The sequence below is a fragment of the Euwallacea fornicatus genome, chromosome 30, assembly GCF_040115645.1.
Source record: "Euwallacea fornicatus isolate EFF26 chromosome 30, ASM4011564v1, whole genome shotgun sequence".
Classification (NCBI taxonomy): domain Eukaryota; kingdom Metazoa; phylum Arthropoda; class Insecta; order Coleoptera; family Curculionidae; genus Euwallacea; species Euwallacea fornicatus.
This window is the reverse complement of record NC_089570.1, coordinates 2,325,854-2,346,678: the sequence shown is the minus strand read 5'-3', so window position 1 is coordinate 2,346,678 and position 20,825 is coordinate 2,325,854. Positions and strand designations below refer to the sequence as shown.

Below are 20,825 nucleotides of genomic sequence, written 5' to 3'. Positions count from 1 at the left end.
ATTTATGGACTTTCTACAAGCTGATGCGAGTTAAAGGTCTTGGGAGCTGCTTGGTTGTTTTTGTAATGTTTTTTTTGGTAAATTCTACCTGTCCCATGAGCGCATTAGAAATTCATAGGAACCAGTTGCCAAGTGGTCGCGCGTTCATTCAGAAAAATTAGTTATTACTTCCCGCGGGCTGTTTGTAAATAGGAGAAGCCATTGACACGCTTCCTATTGTTTAACTATTGTTTCATTATCGTGATACGTATCTTCTTGCTTCTTAAAAAGAAACAGAGCGTGAGGAATTAGCTATAAATTAATGAGCCAGCTAATAAATTCACTAATAGTACCGAAGCGGAGCTGCCTAAAAGAGAGTTCCTGGTCCTGCAATTCCTCATAAATTCACGTTAAGCCTTTCTCTACATGATTGAGAAATTATGCTTTTGTCTCAGTTTATATTGTGGCGGTCGTTATGTAGGTACTCAGACGTTAATACGATTACAAGCCTGAGTCACGTACGAGCGTACATTCACCAGCACAATTACGAGCGTTTTCGTCCTGTTTCTATGAGTTATTACTCCAAATGCTGATTGGTTCGATTTTTAAAGAAGGGTAAACGGCACTGAATACACATACACCCCGTAGATCGTCGGGGCAAGGCTCGGACTCTTGTCGGTTTCTTTGTTTGCGAAATCGAAAGAATAGGAATATTGATGCAGAAATGAAAGGCAGACAGGAACTCACTTTGTCATTGAACGGGTCTGCGTTTCGCAATGAGCCTTAAAGTTAGTGGGATATTCTCGCAATTGGATCGTCTTTTAAATAATCCCCCTTTGCGTTTCTCATAATAGGGCTTGAGACGAACGTTGCGTTTCCTCGAATTTGCGGAAGATAATCATCTAAGATTTCTTATGATCCTCACAAAATGGCCATTTACGCGTCGGACGAGTCGAAAACGTCATTGCCCGTTTCACGGCGTAAGCGACGGGCAATTTTTCCCACTAAAAATAATTTTTTTTTAAATGTCCATATCGGTCAACAACATTCGTCCGTCTCCGGGGCGATTTCGCGATAAACAAAAGTGATTCCCCCCCCCCCCCCGGCAGAAAGCTGCCGCGACATCTCCATTATTGGTCGCGGAAGTTTTTCCATTAAGGGCATTTTGCACCGCGACGATAATCCGACGGTGCTAGGTCTGGAGAATAGGCCGGACGCGACGTAACATTCCAAGTCGCAGCGATTACGGCGGGCAGGCAACCTTGCACGCAGTTTTGCGTTGTCGGAACGCAGCACTCTTACAAGTTATCGATCCTGACCGCTTCAGGATTTCGATGGTCAGTTTATCCAGATAGGGCACCTTTGTAATCCCACCGTGTGGATAATGTAACTTTCCTTCGGCGAACACCCGCTTTGCGAGTTGACGTTTGACGCTTGGTCCGAGGTCTTCGACGTGCGACACTGTCGTAGACGAACCCAATTTCTTGGTCACCTGTTGTTATGAGCTTCGACGAGTCGTCTTCACACTCTGAGAGCCAGTCGCAGATTGGCCGACCCCCAATTAAATTAGTAACGATTTAAGACACTTGAACTGACTCGACTTTAACGAAAACTCAATTAAATTAATGAGTTATGATTGCTGTCATATTTACGTAATTAATCAGAAGCATGATCCTAGAAATTTTTGAGAGCACGCCGATCGAGCTTATTGTTAAATGATAGGTCAAAGTCCATTGAAAGTGACTCGATTAATAATCTAATCCATTAATTTACATACCATATCCTACATCTGTTGCCACGAATCACGCAAATGGGCAATAGCAATAACCTAGATTTGGGTGTTAATTAAGTGAAAAAAATGTTGTTTTTGCGGACTTGAACTGGTTCGTCTCCCCCAGTGTTGAACCTATTCGTGATGCGTCAGTTTTATATTAACATCGATATTTTCTTGAAAACATCAGCGGTTTCCTTTCGACACCTGCGAAATCATGACTAAGGGGTCGAGGCTGTCCGTTCTAAACCATTAAAATTCTCATTTCTTTGGCAGATCAAAGGAACGCCGGATACTCTTGTGATCATAAAATCTCGTCTTCCGACCTCTTTGAAACATAAATTTTTGACGATTTGCGCAGGAAGGGTATCGGGGCTCCGGGGCCTTTTTTTGGCACGTACGCATAACCATCAACGTCTCTGAAGAGGGGAAGGCACGTGCATCTTTAATCATAAAGCGTTGATAATAAAAGAAGTTCGGTAATAATGCATGAAAAAGCCGCCCTTGGACCCACCAACGTAAAAGAAATGAGTAAAAGCGTCATCGCTCTTTAACAGTTCTTTTATTGCCCATTCGGTGCCACCACAGTCCAATATGGCGGTCATAGGAAATATCAAAATTGGGTGTTTTGCTCGAAACTCAGAAGGGCTGCAAACGTGCCGACAACGCTATTCGATTGGCAGTTAACGATATCGGCGTCAAATTCGGACGCCACCTCTCCGTTACTGGCAAATCTCTTTCCACCGAGCCATTTTTACGAGTTTGAAAATAAAAAATAATCCGAGAGGGCCGAATCTGGCAAATAGGGGGGCCGAGGAAGAAGTTCGAAACCAAATTCATTGAGTTTGGCCAACGCGATGGCGGACGTGTGACCTGGTGCTTTGTCTTGATGAAATGACACTTTCTTTTTCGCCAAATGCGGTCGCTTTTTCCTAATTTCTTCGCCGAAACGTTGCAATAAATTCATATAATATTTCCCGTTTGTCGTCTTTCCTTTGGAGAGACAGTCCGAATGGGGGACAGAAGGAGATGGAGCTGACGCCATCGCCTTTCCTGCAGATGGAACGGTTCCCGCCTCTCTTGCAATCGATTCTTCCCTTCGTGTCGTCGTTTTGACTGCCTTCTCGTCCAACATGTTTCAACGATGGACCCTAGTTTCGTCCATGGTTCCGAATCGACGCAAAAACTCAGCTTTGCTGCCGCGAACCTTTGCCAAAGACTTCCTTGAAACGTCATCGCGACGCTGTATTTGTTTAATTGCGAGTGGTCGCGCATACATCTTGCGCACAGCTTTCTCACATCCAATTGTCCGGTCAAAATGCGATGGACAGTATGTTTTAAAATTCCCATCTTCCAGTACAGTTTTGTGCATTTTCACTGCAATGTCTGAAGTGGCCGCATCTGGAGTGTCATCGGGCGACAATGGCCGAGCCCATTTTGTTAGTTCGTGCGGCCGCGTCTGACCCGACATGTTAAAATTATGAAGGAAGGACCCGATTCGCCCGGGGTAGAATCTGAAACCGCTCTGATGTTGGACGGGCCAAGACCTTTCAAATGAAAGTATCGAATCGATGATTCTTTTTGTGCTCCCAAAACCTCCTTCACAAAAAACGGCTCCGAAGCAAACGCAACACCCTTAAATTTTATTCATGAGCTTTTTGAGGTTAGGTCTCTGTAATATCGGCAGGTTTTCGACAAAATAGCGCCATCTATGTGTCGGGGCGGCTACTTCTGGGACTGTCCTCATAGATAAGAAAATGTTGTTTGCAGTCGTAACCACTCTGCCCACCCATATTATTACGCAACTCGGACAACAATCCTCTTATCAGCTTATTGGTTCGCTGCATGGCTTGACCGGTTAGGGACAAATTGTTATTCACCAGTGCCAGCGAAAGCTCTCGCCATGCTAAAGTATTTCCACGCACGACTGCAGTTCTAAAGGGTACTTATTAGTACCTGCGACTCCATAAACTAAACATTTCACATACCTAATAAGCAAATTTATACCCAGTTAACCCACGAAATTTACGTGTTGCTGGAAAAGCACTGATCAATTTACAAATTGAGGGTTTCCACTGAGGAACACACCCGTTCGCGGACAATTATGACGTTGTTTGGTCAACGTTTGCATAGAAAATGAGATGTTTTTACATGAAATAATGGTAAATACCGAAGTTGGGCAACCGAATTTGCATCACGGTCCTGATATGTCGATATCGAGAGCGGCAATTAGAATGACGGTTCACAGGCTGCGCTGGTGATGCAAGGTATTTGATCACTATCAGGCACGAAAGTGGTGTTGTCCTTTTTGAATACGCATTTCTTCCGATAGGACATCTAAAGTAAATTGTCTTTTGCTCGAGGAGCGGTAAGAGAGACGCCTATTTGGAGAGATTGCATCTCGAACCGTTCAAAAGCGTAGGTTTAAAGCAGATATTTTAATTTGTTTGAGAAGATATCAATCATTGTACTTCATACTAATTCTCGGGCAGTTTGTTTGAGTAACACTAATTTGTACAGATATGCTCTGATTACAGTTTCGATGTGAGAATCGATTTTTGACCATAACTTGAAGCGATCGGCCGGGGCCGAATCGAGACTCAACCGAGAAGATTTCGTATGCTAATCGCCAGTTGATGGCAAAGGAGTTCTAGATCAACAAAGATCAATTCTTCACAACGATGAAATTGCCAAAAACACGATAAGAAACGGTCGCACAAGGGATCTCTCTCGTTAACTGGCGCGAAACGTGCGTCTGAATCACGATTTTAAAGATCAATTTAACATTTGCCACGATTGCGGTTTGTTTTTGCCAAAAACAGCAATTTAAAGGTGAAAATTCACATTTAAAACATTTCGCATTACAGAAGCATTTGGTAACAGATGTGTGATAACCTTTTTGTCACATTAAGTCCGGAACGAGACATTTTGGCACATTAAGCTTATTGCATCAGTTAGAAAATGTATGGGAATTTCAGCTTTCTTTTGGTGACTTGAGCGATGACCAGATAAGCCCCCGTAGGTGCCCCCGGCGATACAGAGCGTCCCACATCATCACGGTGATATTTCAGGGAACCGTAGGGCTCGGCGGTCAAAAAAATGCCAACAGACCCGTGGTCGCGCGCACCATTTTCGATATACAGGATGGCGGAAAAAACGTGTTTCTGTTATTTCGCTTATGCTCATTCCAATTTTAAGAAATCTGACCACCAACTGCTTTGGGTAGTCGGTAATTGAGCCGCGTGTCTTTTTCCTTACCTCCTTTACGTGCTCAGTTTGCCTCGGAAGATATCCTTGAGATTCGTACGAAAACGATGAAATATGCCAGGCCACTGCAAGAGACCGAAATGCTGAAGAATCGAAGACGGATCGAAGGGGAATCGGGATTCACGCGAGTTGTTCCAAAAAAGATACGAAGCGTGAAGTGACACGTGACGCAAACAACGCCCTATATGGTACTTGGCTGCGGGCGATTTTGGCGTTTCGTTGCGGAGGGTCTTGAAAAATAGGTGTAAAAAATGTTGAAAACTTAACTCGAGGCACATTCGAGACCGATTGCAATTTGCTGCAATTGCAGACACTTGCGAAAGTTCGAAAATCTGCAATTTTGTATATCGACCACCACCCCCCTGAAGTAATGCTTAACGGCGGTTGCGGGGAGGACTCAGGGTGATAAGGGGAGGATTTTAGTGGGTAGGCGTCCCACTCAGGGACGAATCCCACATAATCCGGTCGCTGTAACATCAGACCGGGTACCTTTCGAAGGTTTCCCTCCTCTATAAAAAAAAAAAAAAAAAAAAAAAAAAAAAAAAAAAAAAAAAAAAAAAAAAGAAAAAGAAAAAAAAAAAAAAACTTGCATATCGACAATAGTCCGTTTTCGACCGTGTATTAGCGGTTTTTTTTTTTGTTTTTTTTTCAATTACATGGCAGAGACATCTGCCCCTCTGGAAACTCTCCGCGATCACGTGTTACGCCCTGTTTGGGCTGGAAATGGCATAATTTTTCCGAGGTCTTAATAAAGTGATTTTATACAAACGAACTTGAAACTCACGCCTTTATTTTTGTAAATACACCAGTAAACAATATTTAATGAAGGAAAATATCTGTGTGCCATATAACAATATTTTACGTGGAAAATTATTAGTTTTTACATATGTTTCAGTCTTTTAGACAGATTTAACGGTAATTATTGAAATAATGTTTCACTATTAACATATTTGCAGGGACAAATTGATACTCGACCAGCCACACCTACATTTTACTTATTTGCAATAACCACGCAATATTCTAGTTATGCCGATAACTTCTCATAAACTGACCAGTAAATCCTAACGCGGTTCATTTGAACTCTCGCAGGATTTTCATTCAGGGCTAACCTAATCTAACATGGCTTCAGTAGCCACCTATCTACAGTTTGCTTTCATTTACAAGGTAAAAACTTTATACGATATTTGCAAGTGTAAAAATTGTAACTGCAGGACATCGCAGAATACCGAGTGTCTAAGCCCTCGTTAATCATCTCCTCCGGTCATCACCTCCATGAATTCTGAAATAATTCGGTTCAGGTTATAAAATCTGCTATCTGCCTAACCAGCCAGGAAACGCCCTTTCTTCCCCGTGAAATTTGGCCATTCAGCTTTAAGTGCGAAAGTGTCCCCTATTGCCTATTTTCGTTTCATTATTTTAATTTCTCGCTGGAGTTTTTTCCTTCTCGCCCACTTAAGCGCGAAATGCGCGAGGAATGCTCAGTGACACCGCGGCAAAAGGAAATCCTGAGGAGTTCTGTTCGCGGCCCGAGGGGGGCATCTATATTTACGTATTTTTGAAAATTGCACACATCGGTACGGATTTGAACAAAATCTCGTGTAACAAAAGTCCAGAAATAACTTATGAAGTAATTGGCAGCGATGAGCCCACCGTACTTTTCTGGACAACAATAGGGAAACTCAGCATTGCTTATAGCGACTCGTCACAGTCCTTGGACCAAGTGGCGTCGGTCTGCGAATTTGACTTGATATTTTTGAAAACTTTTCTCACCGTCATAGTCCACGGTACCAGATCCGTCAGTGTCGATTTCAGTGATGATCATATCCAGTTCCTCGGATGTCAGCTTGTCATCCAGCTCCTTTAGAATTTCCTTGAGTGTGCTCGTCGTGATGTAACCATTTCCTGTGCAAACAGCCGTGATTACCGATCAGCCCGTGACACCGCAAATTTCCCTCACCTTCTTTGTCGTATAGCCTGAAGGCCTCCTTCAGTTCCTGTTGCATTGCTTCGGCATCCTCCTCCACCATAAATCGTGATGCCAAGGTGACGAATTCCTCAAACTCCAATTCTCCAGATCCTGTCAAAGTATAAATAGTTCAATACATTGCTGCCTTCATCCGATCTGTGGCCTACATAAAAGGTTTATGACGAGCCATCTGTAATAACATAAATTATACACTTGATGCTGCAGGTATGTTTTTCATGTTGATATTTCCGAAAACAATAATTTCGTGGGTTATCAAAACACAAGTTGAAAATAGTGATGATACATCTATCCGAGTAAACATCTTGATTTATATTAACAACAATGCATTAGTTTGGAGATTTTGATGGATTTTTACAAGTAGGCTTTTATGAGGACCTCGAAATAGATTTAAATTTTCGCCATTGGGAGGTCTTACCATCCTCGTCGACTTCTGCTATTATGTCCGCCAGCATTTTCTCAGTGGTCTGAACTCCGAGCATGCTCAGTATGGTTCCGATCATCACCACCCCGATGCTGCCTTTCTTCTCCACGTCGAAGGTGTCGAAGGCATTCTTCAGCACTGACGAAACGCAGGACACTTCAGGAAGTCAAAATAAAATGTTTGGACAACTTACGTGCAATTTGCTCTTTGGAGAGTTCCGCGGAGTCCTGCAATCAAAGATCAACCGAAACTTCAGTAATTATTTAAACATTACGAAATCGCTCACATACCGTCATTGTTTAACGATTTTGCTTAAGGAATGGTACCTGAATTGCGAAGGCTTCTCGAGAACTAATTAAATGAGGAATGTGGGGATAATTTTATATATGCAGTAATTATAAACGGCATTGTCTGCAGTCGTCGCTGAAAATCTAAAATAGCTCATTACCAGCTGATTTTTTCTTGTTGGAAAACTATTGCACCTGTTCGATTAATTTTAAGAAATAATGCAGGAACGTATTTTGACCACGAGCACATTCGTAGGATTTTTTTTCTATCAGGTGGCATATCCATGCCCGTCATGGTTTACCATGTTCTATAGCTGAACGGCGATCTTGAGTGGTTCGTCGTAGCTCGCCGAACGTCACTAGAGCGGAACATCCACAGAAGTCGGTTCCAGATCTTGCAGCTGCACTCTTGTAGAGTCGTGCGGGTCGCCCTACATCGCCCCTTTTTACGAGCCTGGAACTGTGCGATCCTTCGTGAATCCTGATCATTTTTATTCCTTCAATTTCTTAAGTAATCACCTATTCATATTCGAATGCACTTCGTTTTCCCCAAGGGCGACCCAGCTCTCCCACACTGCTATGATTTATTGTCTATCAATTTTTTGGTATTTTCCATTAAACACACTAGACACCTCTATTATTATTATTAGTGTTATTATCAGGTTTCGCATAAAGCAAGGGAATGTGGGAGTAACATTACACATACTATTCCAACTGCTTTTCTACCAACGTTTATTTTTCTTTGAGTTGAATGATAAATTCACTCATTTTTCCATATGTTAAGATTGTGACGTTAATGGAAAACTGAATCCTTGACACCCACTGAAAGAAGTGGTACATTTTCAACTCGTGTTTTCAGATTTGCCTCAGACCCAGTTTTGGCGTGTCTGGAGGAGCAAGAATATTGATTTAAATGGGTCTTCTTTCGCGCATGCGTGTTTGAGGTCGACAGAAGAATTTTATACCAAGTTAAGGAGATTGAACCAACGTCCGTCCCAAAGCCATATTTTTGCACCTTGACCAATCGCGTGCAATCTCGGCCTTACGGGTGATTTTTTTTTGTATTATTTCGACAATCGTCACAAGGGGGGTCTTGAAAATTCGGGTTATTTTTAATTTTTCGTCGACAAAATAATGGGTCAACACTCTAAATACTACGGACAAGATAATTTAATGTACTATCTTGTTGACAGAGTTTCTAACAGCTGGAAAACACCCACTCGTTACATATGCTGATTTGTAGGAAAACGAGTAAGGTGTATCTGAGTTCAAGAAAAACATTTAGTGTTAATGTATCGGTACGAGTTTTCTGCAATGCAAAATGTCTTAAATCTAGTATAACCAGTTTAGAATACTTGGGAAAATAACGTCATAATCTAAGCAAAGCAAAAATCACGTATAAAGAAAGAATAGCTTTTTCTACGAATGCTTTTCTTGCGAAAAAATCAGCTATTCTATATCGCACATGCAGGGAAATTCCTTCTACGCAGATCTTCCTGACCTCACTAAAGACACCTACCGACCTAACTGGGGGCCCCGAGCACCTGGCTCACCGCAGATAAGAAAAATCGACCGTAACTGCAGTTTTCATTCGTGCGCTACTGACTGTTCATCTATCGAAATTTGCATTTTCTGTTCAATTTTAAAAGTTTTTCGCCCCCCTCTATTGTCTCCGTGCCTGCCTCCGTTTAACAGATATTTCTCGTTGAAAGTGTTTCGTATGCGTAGATATTTAGATTTCTCAATACATAATAAGTTATAGTGGAAACAGAGAGGACTCTCGGTTTCTATGAGGTCATCAGCACCGTTTTTACCATGATTAGCTGCGTATTTGTGAATCCCAATGGAAACAATTAAGGAATATTATGCGTTTCCAGATGTTTCTCCGTAGCACATCTCTGTAGTGTCGCGAATGTCCAGAGAGACCCGGACACGGGAGATGGACGCGGGAAATCGGTTTAAATTTTTTAGCGCCTGCGAACATTACCCGATTGAAAAAAATTTACACGGAAGCCATGATGCTCAAGGCTGTCTCAAGGCTGTCCGCTGTCCCGCGGTTTGTTCGATCTTCCGATCAGAGCCGTTTCGGGTCAGAAAGCGTTCAAATTTCAAGAGTTTGAATGTCCCGCGCGACCGGCCGATCGGTCCACGATTGGTCCGAGCGAAGGCCAGAGCTGAACAAACGGAAAGTTGCCGACAACGTGAGCGAAAAAACCCCATGTCGGATAAATTTTCTCTCCTTTCTCTTTAACCCTTTATTTAAATACGATTTAAAAAACAGTTAAAATGAATAAATTGAACGACTGCCTACATATCAAAGCTCAGCCAAGCAAGTAAATGAAAAAGGAAGCAAAAGAACGTAACACAGTTCGCAAAAACATCTACAGCAGTTGCACGAAGAGACCACCGGCCAGTTCGCCAATTCCAGCCTCGGACGGTTACGCGGGACGTTCAAATTTTTGAATTGGCCTGAGCATTTCGACCTCCATGTAAGCGTTTTTCAATTGTCGTCATACACGCAGGCGCAAAAAATGAAAACCGATTTCCCGTCTTAATCTCCTAAGACCAAGGCTCACCTGGTCGCCCGGTACAAGGGTCTAGACCTGGGACCCCTGCGGACTAGCAGTCTTCCGGACGGCCGACGGTTTGGTGCGATCGCGGTGCATTGTCACGTCCGGACAACTCAAAATTGATGAACGTGCGTTATCACACGTGTCTTTATGCCTATTGAGCGACGGACTAAATTGCCGAGGGACGAAGGCTTGAGTGATAGTTCGAATAGAGCAATGCGTGCTCTTTCCGTTGCTCAAAAGCAGAGTCGCATAAAGGGACGGGTTATTGAGTTGCGCTCATTTCGGACCTACGTCCTGTGACCGATTCAACGAGGACTGAATTGATACACGTAACTTAATAAATCGGCAAATATTTATTCAAAGAAAAATAAATTCAGTTACCGTACATAATAGAAAAAAAGCAGTAACCTCAACATTCTCTTCACTTCTCATTACAAAAGATTTTCTTAATAATACTTTGGCCAGGTTGCTCCCCATATTACATTATTTGTGGCAGTTTTAGTCATCGCCTCCCGTCATTACTTCCATAAATTCTGGAAAAACAGAACAGAAATGAAAATAGACATTTTCACTAAAATTCTTCTCAAGATTTTAAGCGTTGACGTTTTTGCTGCGCAGAGAGCGGCAAAGTACATTCGCAATTCTCCGGTTTGCTATTTGCAATATATTAAAATAATGATCACGAGGAGTAACAAATGGGCTTAAGTGGAGTGCAAAAAGCTCTCCATTAATTTAATAAATGTTCAACAAGGCACTGAAAACTAAACGTTTCCTTATTTTTCGCTTCGTCGACAGCTACTTATTTTAAACTTGATCCTACATAATGGAAAGCCGACGGATTAAGTACCACTTCAGATCTAAATGTTTCCTGGTTGCCAAGAGCACCTACAATTTAAATATCTGTATCTTGTTAGACGTTCCTGCCAAGTTATTTTGCAATTCATTTGATTTACTTTGGCGCCAGAAACTAACATTTTTCCCAACGATTTGATAAGCACTGAATCATCCTAACTTACCGTCGAAATCCACGGTTCCTGAACCATCAGTATCAATTTCAGCGATTATCATGTCCAACTCGTCGCTGGTCAGCTTGTCGTCCAGCTCTTTGAGGATTTCTTTGAGGGTTTTCGTGGAAATGTAACCGTTGCCTGTACAATCAAATAAAACCGCCGTTTTAATCCCCATCCAGGTTTCTCCCGAACGTTTTCCAGAAGACGTTAAGGTGCAGATGACTTAAGTTTAGATGAAACCTCGCGTGCGAGTTAATCGTTATCGCTCTTGAAAGATGCAGCCTGGCGCAATCAGCGTGATATCGGGGGAAATCTCAATTTTGAGCACATTGAAGGCAGTCAGAAGTCACATTCGTTGGGTGAAAATCGATGAGAATATTACGGCAAACGCGCGTCCCACACAAGAGGGGGACGCCTCCCCCTTTTTGACGCTCGTGTACCCCATTTATCATATAAATGTAATCAGATGGGGTCTCGATGGAATGATCAAAATTGTTGGAATTGCTGACCGGAGCGAATCTAAAAATGAACGTGTTCTCTGTTCGAAATTTCGAGTAAATATCTCAAAAATTCGTAGAGGCGAAATTGTAAAACTGAGTGATTCGTCGATGCGCTGACAGAGCTGCCATCTCCCGTATAAGATTCAAAAAAGTAAACATCAATCTATGGGAGAAATTCAAAGGAAAAATGTCACTTTTTCTCTCGAGGTAGGCGAGATCGAAGAATTTTTATTCTGAGTTCACCCTCGTGGTGGGAAACTTAAAAACACCTCGCGTACTCAAAATTTCTGGCTTCGCAACAGAGAACCCAAAGCATGCCCACATACGCTTACCTTCTTTGTCGTATAAACGGAAGGCTTCCTTAAGTTCATGTTGCATGGCTTCTGCATCTTCTTCGACCATGAATTTGGCAGCCAGAGTTACGAACTCCTCAAATTCCAGTTCACCAGATCCTGAGGCAGTAAATCCCTCACAGACCTCATCCGCTCACATTCTGAATGGACTTACCGTCGGTATCCACTTCGGCAATGATTTCATTCAAAATCTGTTCGGTGGTGGTGATACCCAGCATGGTGAAGATGGTTCGCACCATCTGGGTGCCGATGCTTCCTTTCTTCTCGACGTCGAAGGTATCGAACGCCTTTTTCAGGACTGAAACGGAAATCGCCCGGTTAGTTCGATCAATGTTCGGATCAATTTGAAAAAGAAGAAGCGCGGACGTCCTGCCGTGGGTTTGACTAACTAGCATTGGGTGACGGACGAAGAGGTTTGTTTCCGATCGGTGAAATAATGGACGATTTACTTTTTAGAATTGCTATAAAATACTCACGAGCAATTTGATCTTTATCCAATTCTTCCTAGAAGGGGAAAAGAAATCACATATTAAAAAGCGGGAACCGGAGTTGTGTTCAAGACATACCGACATCCTGGCGATATCTGGCGGTTACCTATTCCAAATCGTAACTGACATAAATTTGAAAATCTTGTTCGAAGATTACGTAGGCACTGTATAAAAGTGAGGAATCTTAAAATAGAAGGCGGACAGTTACTTCAGAACCATTTTTTAATTTCCGCCAACCAGCTGTTAATTGTTCGAGTGTTTCCACAGGCGCGGATTTTTGAAAATTTCCTTGAGCGAAAATTCCAAGACACCGGTAATGGACTCCATTAATTCATTCCTTCCGGGAACGTCTCGCGATTGTTTTAATCATCGCATTATTCCCTCGGACGTTTCATTTTTTGTGTTTGTTAAAGCAATTTCAGTTGAGGTTAATTAGCACTCGTGGGATCTCCTAGCCCAGGCAGATGGAGAATAATCGATTTCGTAGGGGAAAATAATTGGCAAACGCTTAAACTGACTTCGGCTACTTTCCTATTAAAATGTTGGCCAGCAGGATACTTCGTAACAAATTGACCGATCAAAAATGATAGGTAATTAACCTAAGCCAACAAATCATTAAATTTGTTGCTGTAATAAATAATGCACATCGACGTTGCTGTTCTGCATTCGACATTCTTTGATGTAGTGGTTCTGGATGTCACATTATTCAGCATTGGCTAACTCTTGTAGAGTCTTGTTTTACCCATGTTTTATGGCCTTAACTAACACGTTCGTTTCTCATTTTAAATTAATTAATCAATATTGTCTAAGCGTTATGTTAAATTCGGATTGGAACGGAAGCGGGGCTTAAGGACCGCTTTTACGGCTGTTCGACGATAATCGAACGAAGAAATTGGTATTAGACACTTCAAGTTAAGACAAGATCCGAACTGTGCCCTTAGGACCTCCAGAACATCTGGGACGAAATCTTAATGACGCAATCACGGTCATGATTTTTAATGACGTCACAGATTACAAACACACGCTGCTCGGCTGGCTATTGTTCTCAATTTCCTTAACTGCGTTCGTCTATTTTGGGGGGATTTTTTAACTTCGGGTTAAATATATATATATATATATATTTTTTTTTAATGCACTTTCACGCACTCATGCGTACGAGGTTTGTAGTATGAGCATAGTTTGGTTAGATATAGTAACGAGCAGGCGCGGCGTGCAGCTCTGCGACTTTACCGCACACCATACCTTTTCGAAGTTGATGAGGTGACCACACCAGTTTCAACGCTTTAGTAATTCTACAAATTGAGACAACGTCATTGCTTCACGTCATACCTAGCAAGCGGCACCGCTGGAGCGTCCAGGTGGAGATTTCCAGGCGTCCCTTTCTTCTCCAGTGCTGTTGGTGTGGCGTCCAGACTCTTGTCGCGGCGCATCGTTGTATTTGGTTCGAACACAATCTACAGCCGAGGTTTTCGAGATCCCCTGGAATTCCGGACTCTGGGGCTTCTCCCCTTGTGCTACGACCCCTACGTTCTCGCGCAACGATACACAGCTGATTCTGAAATATGCAATTTGCCACGTTAACACGAATCGCGATGTAAAACTTTTTGTTTTAAATATCGCCTGTTAGCATTTCGTTCGCGTTAACTCTCGAATGTTCTGGAACGACCTTCGATGGCAGGTGTCCAAGGCACTTGCAGCGGCGTTATTTTCCAGGCTGAATCGCCAATTTGACGCCAAAGCTGTGCGAAGAAAATCGCGAGTTCATGACCTTGGTAGGGCGGTTTTCATTAAGCACTTTGACGCGCAAAGCACTCAATGTCAATTTCCAATGTTCCACGTGGTCGAGCAATCCCTGCATCCATCAGCGCCAATGCATCGCGCCCCGTCCAATTTTTCCACGTTTCCACGTCAGCTTATTACGCAACAGGTGAATCAACTGCATTTTTAATTATACTTTCAACTCCAAACGTGTCTGAGTCCGATCCTGTCCCCAGCTATTAACAATACGAACAATTTAACCAGATATTAAACGCAGAGCCAGCATTCACGTAGGCCGGGCCCGGAAAATTTTATACCCGCTTTCGCGTCTGGATCAGTGCCAGGAATACACATTCGACTGGATTAAGCCTCTGGAAATCGAATTAAATTTTAAACCACTGTAAAGTCCGCCCGATAATGTGATGGTGTAAACGTTTCTGTGTTTTGTATTTTGGTCTCGGATCAAATGCCACACGGAGGTTTTATTGGCCACGAATCGTTTGAACCACCGAAAGTGTTTATGCAAATAAGCGAAAAACACTTAAGTTTAATGTTATTATTTTGTTGTTTTAAGGTAATTTTGTAGTTTCGGTTGTGGAAATTTGTTCAATCGCCTCAAAAGTGGCTCTCCCACAGAGAGTGTCCAGGTGTCCTGGATCCTATCAGATGGTGAAAAGTTCAATTTTATCATTCCATCTTTTTTTTTTTTTTAATATTTTTCTTGACTCTTCCCGCGTTTGCGAGAGGAACTGAAGAAGTGTCGGGGGAGGGACGAAAGTTGGATTAATACTGCAGCCTGCACAGTCCACGCATAAGTCATCAAATCGTATGCCACTTTCATTGAAATGGGAAATACGGTCCAAGCTTCGAAAATCATACTTGGCAAGGATTCCTGGATTTCAGACCTGCAGCTGGATTCGAGGAATCGCGTCTATAGTTCACTTCGGATTTTTTGAATCCAGAGAGACACAGGATTCTCATTAGAGAATGTATTGGACACAAACAGTTCATCCACCTTCAGAAATTCCACTAATTTCTAGCGGAAGTTGAACAACCCGGCTGTCTGAAAAAATAGAAATTCGTGTAACACAATATCAGTTTCTATTTGTTGTGGTGACAGGACTTTGGCTTCTACACCTCCTCAGTTCAGCTTAGACAAAATAATTAATCGATTCGTAAAAACGTGGTGACACGATCTCGTTTTAAATAGTATTTTTCCGGCTAGAAGTTCATTCGGAAAATAAATAATAAGTAAAAAAAAAATACATAATAACGTTGGTGTCCAGGTCGGGACACCCAGCTCGTAGGGGAAATTGAGACGGCCCCGTGGTAGCTGATTAAATCATTTTGATCGGCAGCCCAAAAACAACCCTTAGGTAGGTTTAACCCATTTATCGATATCAATATTTAACAAAATTCTCCGTTTTCGCCACGAGAGAAGTTTAGCCTTTATCGAGCCGAAATAAGTAGGACTAAAATGCTATCTGCGCTCTCCGTCGAAATTTCGATTTGCTTGTGTCGGAGTTGAAGAGGAAATCGTTGAATCAACCTCCGATTGTGTCGTATTTCATTGTAAAACCTTCAAAACTCTACAGGGGCGTCCCTGAACGACCTAGCCGAACCTTCGGAGGTGGTTCTACACGTCAAATGCCTCTAAAAATGTTAGGGAAATTTTCGGAAAACTCAGCCCACTTCCAAGAAACTTGATTTGTTGATTTTGGAGGGCTCGTCGTGTTTTGCAATCTAAATGCCCCCGTACCTTCCCTTGCGTTGCCGCCACGAAAATTCCAATGGTACCGTTGGAAAGCCGCTTAAATTCGCCATTTTAAATGACCGATCCGAGTTTATTTCATTTGCTGACTTCTCAGAGCTCTCAACGTAAAACTTTTTTATTTTTTTTTATTTTTTTTTGTTAAATTTTCACCTATTCATTGCTCCAAGAGGTTCCCCATCCTACACCGTTTCGCGCGTCATGGAAAGCATTCACAACCAAGTACCTTTGTGCCGTAGTACCGTCTCTTGAGTTAACCTTACTTTTCGAACAGTGACGGAGTTATATAATACGCGCAGGTTGCCTCCGAACAGCTGAGGGATGAGAGATCGGCCGCGCCATCCGGACCACTCTTCGGAGGTGCATGCTTGTCCCAACCAAGAGGACATCTTGAACGATATTTATGACTTGTAGCGTTTTGTTCGAATTTTTTTTGAATTTTGCAAATATGGTTTTTCTCTGTGTAAGTGGTGGTCAATTACTGACCGCTCCCACACTCTTTTAGAAGTAGGGCAAACCCAAGGAACCATACCGTGGTACAAAGGCACTAGGTAATGGTTGTTTTTCATAAAGTTCGGAATGACATAAGATGGGGAATCTCTTCGGGGAGTGCACAGTTGGATATTTACCAAAAAGAAAGAAATAAAAAAGTTTGACGTCGGGCCTATGGAAAATCGGTAATAATAATAATAATATAAACAAACAAGATGAACTCACAATAATTGCTTAAAACAGGAAATTTAAGTGGCTCTCCAACGGCACTATTGTAATTTCTGTAGCTGCAGCGCCAAGGAAGTTACGGGGGTAGTAGGAACGGGGATGCAACACCCGCCAAGCCTTCAAAAACGAAAAAATCCAATTTCTTCGAAATGGGCAGAGTTTTCCGGAATTTTCTACCTCACATTTTTGGTAGCATTTGATGCGTAGAGCCATTTCCCGAAGCCTGGCTAGGTAGTTCGCGGACGCCCTGTACATGTTGGCTGGACAAGAATGCCTTTCACATACGGAACTCCCGTAAATTCTAAGCCATATTCCCAATCGTTTCCTAATTGTAATAACAACCAGTGTTACCATGAACCATGTGAAAGGCAAAAACCGAATGGTCGATATCGATCGTGATGATATCACGACCATGACTTCACGCGTCGTTCTTAAGACGGCCAGCATGATTCGATTAGCGTGGTATCTTTCAACTTACAATTTTTTTTTCATGATTTTTCCTGAACGAAAGCTTAATTGTATGAGAAAAATGGCGAATTTAAAACAAAATTACGTGAAATTTACGAATTTTTCTCTCCCCGCACAGGGGTGAATTCTTATCTCCCGGAGATAATCCTGGAGTTGACATCCGGGAGTGTGCACTTGCGTTAGCAGTTAAAATGCGAGCTTAAGTAAACTAATCTAAGTGCTACTGTGAAGCCGTTATTTACTCGGCAAGTAAGCTTAAGGGAGCGGTCAAATCCGATCCTGCCTAGCATGTTAAGATTGGATCTAAAGAACTCTCGGGATCCCTAAATAAATGTCTGGCAATATTGAGATGCCATTAAAGCAAATAAAACCACGAAGACTGCGTGATCTATTTCGTACTTCCCGTATCGATCCCCTCCCGAAGTACACAGACACACATACAGCATACAGGGCTCCCAAATAGACTGAAATAGAATGAACGAGAGGAAACTTTCTCTTCAGAAAGTCATGTCTTTTGTGGAAAGCGTCGACGAGTGTGGAATGGTTAATATGGTGTGTAATTCCCAGTTTATTTCAAAAATAACTAACTAATTTTAACTCCTTAGGATGACCTGGACAAGGAGCAACTATCCAGTAAGTACTCGCCAATTTGTTTCCTTTTTTAGCCAACTTAAATCCCTTTAGTGCTTAAGTCCACTTTTGACGCCTTCGACGTGGACAAGAAGGGATTCATCTCCACTGACATGATTGGTACCATAATGGATATGTTGGGGACGCAGCTCCTGAACGACGAGCTCGAGGTAACTCGCTGTTGTTTACTGCCACCAAAAATCGCGTTTTTCCTCATGTCAGGGCATCATAGAAGAAATTGATGAGGATGGCAACGGAGAAGTCAGCTTTGAAGAGTTCGCAAATCTAGCCGCCAGGTTCCTCATTGAAGAAGAGGAGGACACTGACGCGATTCAAACGGAGCTTAAGGGCGCTTTTAGGATGTACGACAGAGAGGGTAAGTACTCGTTAAGGTTTTGATGTCGTGACCGGCGCTAACCTGTTGCTTTCCGAAGGAAATGGATTTATAACCATAGAAGTGCTGAGGGAAATATTGCAGGAACTGGACGAGAAACTGACGGACGATGACTTGGACAGCATGATAGACGAGATCGACACCGATGGATCTGGCACCGTTGATTGGGACGGTACGAATGATTTTTCCATTAATTATGCAGATGAATGGAGATCAGACTGTGCCTGTGTTTCAGAGTTCAAAGCAGTTATGATTGGTTGACACACGGACGATGGCTGCATTTATATTTACATTTCCTCTCGCTTCCAGTACCGTTTACTCCCATGCTCATCGCAGTAGATTAGATATGTTTGATACTAGAGATATTACGTGGTACGGTCGAACTAGTTTTTAAGTTTTATTATACTGAAGTGAGCTAATAAAGTTTACAAATAATTATGATTAGTTTTGCATCTGGCGTCGTTAACTTGTTGCTCCCCGACGCTCGTGGAGTCCTTGGATCCTAGATTTTCAATGCTCTTGAATGGGCAGTTCAATCGAACGTGCTTCGAGGTCTGTCAGCCCACTTTATCTGAAAGATTAGGGCAAAGTGCGCTCTATTATTAATAATTTACCCGAAGCGAAAGAATGCAATTTTTTTTAGAAAAACAAGGCAGTGAAAACCGAACATTGAAACAATGAAAACATTCAAGCGTTTATATAACGGTTTTAATGAGAAAACATGTTAATTTACTTATTATTAGTATGATAGTTACACAATAACAACTTAAGGTAAAAAAATCGTGATTGATTTATCCGCACGTGGAATAAACATTTTCATACGATCTGCATCGAGCTTAACCCCGTTAGCCCCTAAACTGAATTTTCCTCGAATGGCGGTGCGGACAGCTTAAAGCTTCTTTTTTTTTTTTTTTTAAGGCGGATTTTTGCGCTTCCTGTCGCGTATGGCTTCCGAACCGTCTAAAATAAGGGAAAAAAGAGTTTCCCATTCCTATTCTAATTATTCGAGGCGGACTGAAACAACAAATTTCCAACGGGTTTAGGGTGCCAAAAATTTTCACGTTTCAGAGGAATATTTTCCGGCATACAACTCGCTAAAAAATTGTTTAACACATTCACGTAATATCTTGATTTCAATAGATCATGTCCGCGTTTAAGAATGATTACTCTGTTGGGTTTTTATGTAATACTCGAAATACACACGGAATACGTACAAATGTACACTCGCGTGCCGAGAGTGTCCTTTACTGTACCCATTTAAGGAGGGGAATGAATAGGACTTTACCGCAACTACTTGGATAAGTTATTGTTTCGCATCCACTAAAATAAATAGTGAAAGCTCGTTCAGGTGTAGGAATTTCTTCCTAAAAATATGAGTTGTTAAACGTTTTTATGGTAAATTGACTGAAGACTATTCCGCAGGTGGATTTCCATTAAATTTTAAGTAAACTCGGTCACGAAAGCCTCAAGCAGAGACGTGCCACTTACCTTATTTGTTAGGTAAATGGAATAGGAAGAGATTCTAGCATCAGTACGTTTATTTTTTCTTAAAAAAACAAATGATTACCGACAAATCTGCAGTGTGGATATAGGCGACATTTATCACAACTGCAAGCAACATAAATATATGATAAAATGTCGATGACAAGGCCTTTGGCAAAAAATTAAATGCCTTCAGCAATTTCTTACCTAATTACCAGGGTGTTGATGGATTTGATCGCTCTATATATAGGAGAGGATAAAAACTGAGTCAAACACCAAGTTCCTGTTTATTTACTAACGTGTTAATTAGGAGCGAGCTACTAGGAGCACCGTCTTGGGATATGGCTGACGGAAGTCCAGTAAGTGAACCTTTGCGATATAGTGACTATTTAGTGTCAGTCATAGCGTGCAGTAAACTAAACCTTTTTTAACCAACTGCAGGAAAACAATTTATTTGTCGAATGCAAGAATTTTACTTCAAGGGATGTTCTTTGTTTTCCAGGAAAAGAAACCGGCGAAGCCCATATTTGTAAGTTGCATTTAGTTACTTCAATTAACTCACAAAATCTTCGTCTGTGACTCTTTCGTTCCTTTTCGAAAAAATCCACATCAGTTCTAACGAAGTCTCCGCATTAAAATCCATTTGCTGCACCCCCTATACCTCACGACATTTTGGCAGCTTTGGCACAAGTACTTTTATAGCCAGTTTCCCACTGACGTAGTACCTTGACCTATAACTGCATCTAAAATTAACTAAAAATCAATTATCAATCAATGATGCCAACAGCGATCACGTGGGTGTGGATGATCTTATAAATCTTTGTATAGTTAAGCTGTTATCAGCAGTTGCCCATGCAAGTTTAGCTCCTAAAGTTCCCCGTTTTTGACCACAATGGTAAGACTCGTTGTCATAACTATTTTTGTTATTGCAAAGAGAGAACATTTAACCAATTCGTTTTCTATTTT

At 41.9% G+C, this 20,825-nt stretch overlaps 3 protein-coding genes and 1 long non-coding RNA gene across 5 annotated transcripts; 2 read left to right on the top strand and 2 right to left on the bottom strand.

Annotated features, from left to right (window-relative positions):
* Positions 1–5,790: 5,790 nt before the first annotated feature.
* On the bottom strand, positions 5,791–7,801 carry LOC136347798 (troponin C-like). The gene is made up of 6 exons (XM_066298099.1): positions 7,716–7,801; positions 7,619–7,652; positions 7,420–7,563; positions 6,975–7,094; positions 6,788–6,919; positions 5,791–6,296 (listed from the first exon to the last, which is right to left on the bottom strand). The coding sequence occupies exons 1-6, from the start codon at positions 7,719–7,721 to the stop codon at positions 6,262–6,264; spliced, it is 471 nt and encodes a 156-aa protein (XP_066154196.1). The 5' UTR covers positions 7,722–7,801; the 3' UTR covers positions 5,791–6,261.
* A 2,818-nt stretch (positions 7,802–10,619) lies between these two features.
* On the bottom strand, positions 10,620–12,838 carry LOC136347756 (troponin C, isoallergen Bla g 6.0201-like). Its single transcript, XM_066298029.1, has 6 exons — positions 12,715–12,838; positions 12,625–12,652; positions 12,303–12,446; positions 12,128–12,247; positions 11,302–11,433; positions 10,620–10,818 (listed from the first exon to the last, which is right to left on the bottom strand). The coding sequence occupies exons 1-6, from the start codon at positions 12,718–12,720 to the stop codon at positions 10,784–10,786; spliced, it is 465 nt and encodes a 154-aa protein (XP_066154126.1). The 5' UTR covers positions 12,721–12,838; the 3' UTR covers positions 10,620–10,783.
* A 4,765-nt stretch (positions 12,839–17,603) lies between these two features.
* Positions 17,604–19,016, top strand: LOC136347755 (troponin C, isoallergen Bla g 6.0101-like). Of its 2 annotated transcripts, none has more exons than XM_066298028.1 (6): positions 17,604–17,896; positions 17,959–17,986; positions 18,038–18,153; positions 18,206–18,359; positions 18,418–18,549; positions 18,613–19,016. In XM_066298028.1, exons 1-6 carry the CDS (start codon positions 17,828–17,830, stop codon positions 18,636–18,638), a joined length of 525 nt encoding a protein of 174 aa, XP_066154125.1. In that variant the 5' UTR covers positions 17,604–17,827; the 3' UTR covers positions 18,639–19,016. The 2 variants fall into 2 exon arrangements, with proteins under 2 accessions (XP_066154125.1, XP_066154123.1); XM_066298026.1 differs by having other exon boundaries at positions 17,640–17,905.
* A 1,118-nt stretch (positions 19,017–20,134) lies between these two features.
* LOC136347816 (uncharacterized) lies at positions 20,135–20,821 on the top strand. Its single transcript, XR_010733539.1, has 3 exons — positions 20,135–20,218; positions 20,362–20,388; positions 20,473–20,821. It is a non-coding gene; the product is annotated as an uncharacterized lncRNA (long non-coding RNA).
* The last annotated feature ends 4 nt before the right edge of the window (positions 20,822–20,825 follow it).